Source organism: Propithecus coquereli, unplaced genomic scaffold (genome assembly GCF_000956105.1).
Source record: "Propithecus coquereli isolate 6110/MARCELLA unplaced genomic scaffold, Pcoq_1.0 Scaffold910, whole genome shotgun sequence".
Lineage (NCBI taxonomy): Eukaryota > Metazoa > Chordata > Mammalia > Primates > Indriidae > Propithecus > Propithecus coquereli.
The window spans coordinates 11,612-12,910 of NW_012155397.1; the positions used below are offsets into that span (position 1 = coordinate 11,612).

At 36.9% G+C, this 1,299-nt stretch overlaps 1 protein-coding gene across 1 annotated transcript; it reads left to right on the forward strand.

The window, feature by feature from the left end:
* Positions 1 to 304: 304 nt before the first annotated feature.
* On the forward strand, positions 305 to 1,167 carry LOC105826775 (NKG2-F type II integral membrane protein-like; the record flags this gene model as incomplete). Its single annotated transcript, XM_012664807.1, has 3 exons — positions 305 to 491; positions 871 to 978; positions 1,114 to 1,167. Coding segments are annotated over exons 1-3 (349 nt in total), but the record flags the coding sequence as incomplete, so codon positions are not given.
* Between the last annotated feature and the right edge of the window lie 132 nt (positions 1,168 to 1,299).

Consider the following 1,299-nt stretch of genomic DNA (forward strand, 5'->3'; position numbering starts at 1 on the left):
TGATAGAGGCCAATCTCACCGGGGTTAGGTGATACCTCATTGTGGTTTTGATTTGCATTTCTCTAATGATTAGAGATGTTGAGCATTTTTTTATGGTTGCTGGCCATTATAAGACTTTGTATAAAATTTAAGGAAATTAGTATTAGACTTTTACATTGTTCACCTGCAAAATGAATGTTATTACTCAGTCCCCAATACACCCCAGTCTGACTACACCAGGGATCTTATCATTAAATAAATCATTTATTAACTTCTTAAGTACAGTTATCACAGAGCACAGTCCCTGAATCACACAGCTGCAGAGATGAAGAACCAAAGAGTGACCTACTCAGGACTGAATCTGGCCAAGGACCCAAAGAGGCAGCAAAGCAAATCTAAGGGCGGTAAAAGCTCCGTTTCATTAACTGAACAGGAAATAACCCACGTGGAATTAAACCTTCAAAATGCTCCTCTGGATCTCCAGGGAAAGGAGAAGACCTGCTACTACAAAGGTGAGTATTTACTAGATCCTCAATATAACTGTTCTGGGATATACCATTTTGGTGTAGAATTGTGGGAAAGAGGAGGGAATATTTTTCATTTGTGAGGATGAGAGCTCAAAGTTTGGATATGGTACTGTAGCATGAATCTGAAGGCTAATTTTATTCAGAACTGTTAACTTGTGGACCTTCATCAGCAAATCCTGGGGCATTATATTTACTCAATATGCAACAGTGTATTTTGAGAGAAAGATGACCACAGTAGATGTGGGTTTAGAGACAAGAATTTATCCCTTTGATTCCCTGTACACGGGGGTTGTCTGGTACGTAAACCTTCTAATCAACAGTCTCCATCTCTCCTTTCTCAGTGTTTCTGTTTCTCTCCCTGCAGTTTCACTGTTACCTCCAGCGAAGGTCACTGCTGAGATCCTGGCCGTCATTTGCATTGTCCTAGTGGGCTCTGTGTTAAAAATAGTATTATTAATAGCTCTTGTTCCCTGTAAGTATATTTTTGAACGGTTGTAATAGAACTTTCACCTTAATGATTGAAAGTGCCTCTAAGCATTTTATAAGAATAGGAAATAGGATATTTAGATATTAATTATTTAATAAGGATTATTTCAATTTTTTCCAGTTACATTAACACAGAAGCAGAACATTTCTTTCCAGACTGTAACAACTCAGAAAGGTACATTTTATATTTTATCTCTATCTTAGTCTGTGCCAAAATATAATAGATTTTTTTGGGAAATAAATTAGAATATCGGACAATAAATGTTCATAAATAAAGATTGTAGGAGGACATTCCCTTTGCTTCAAC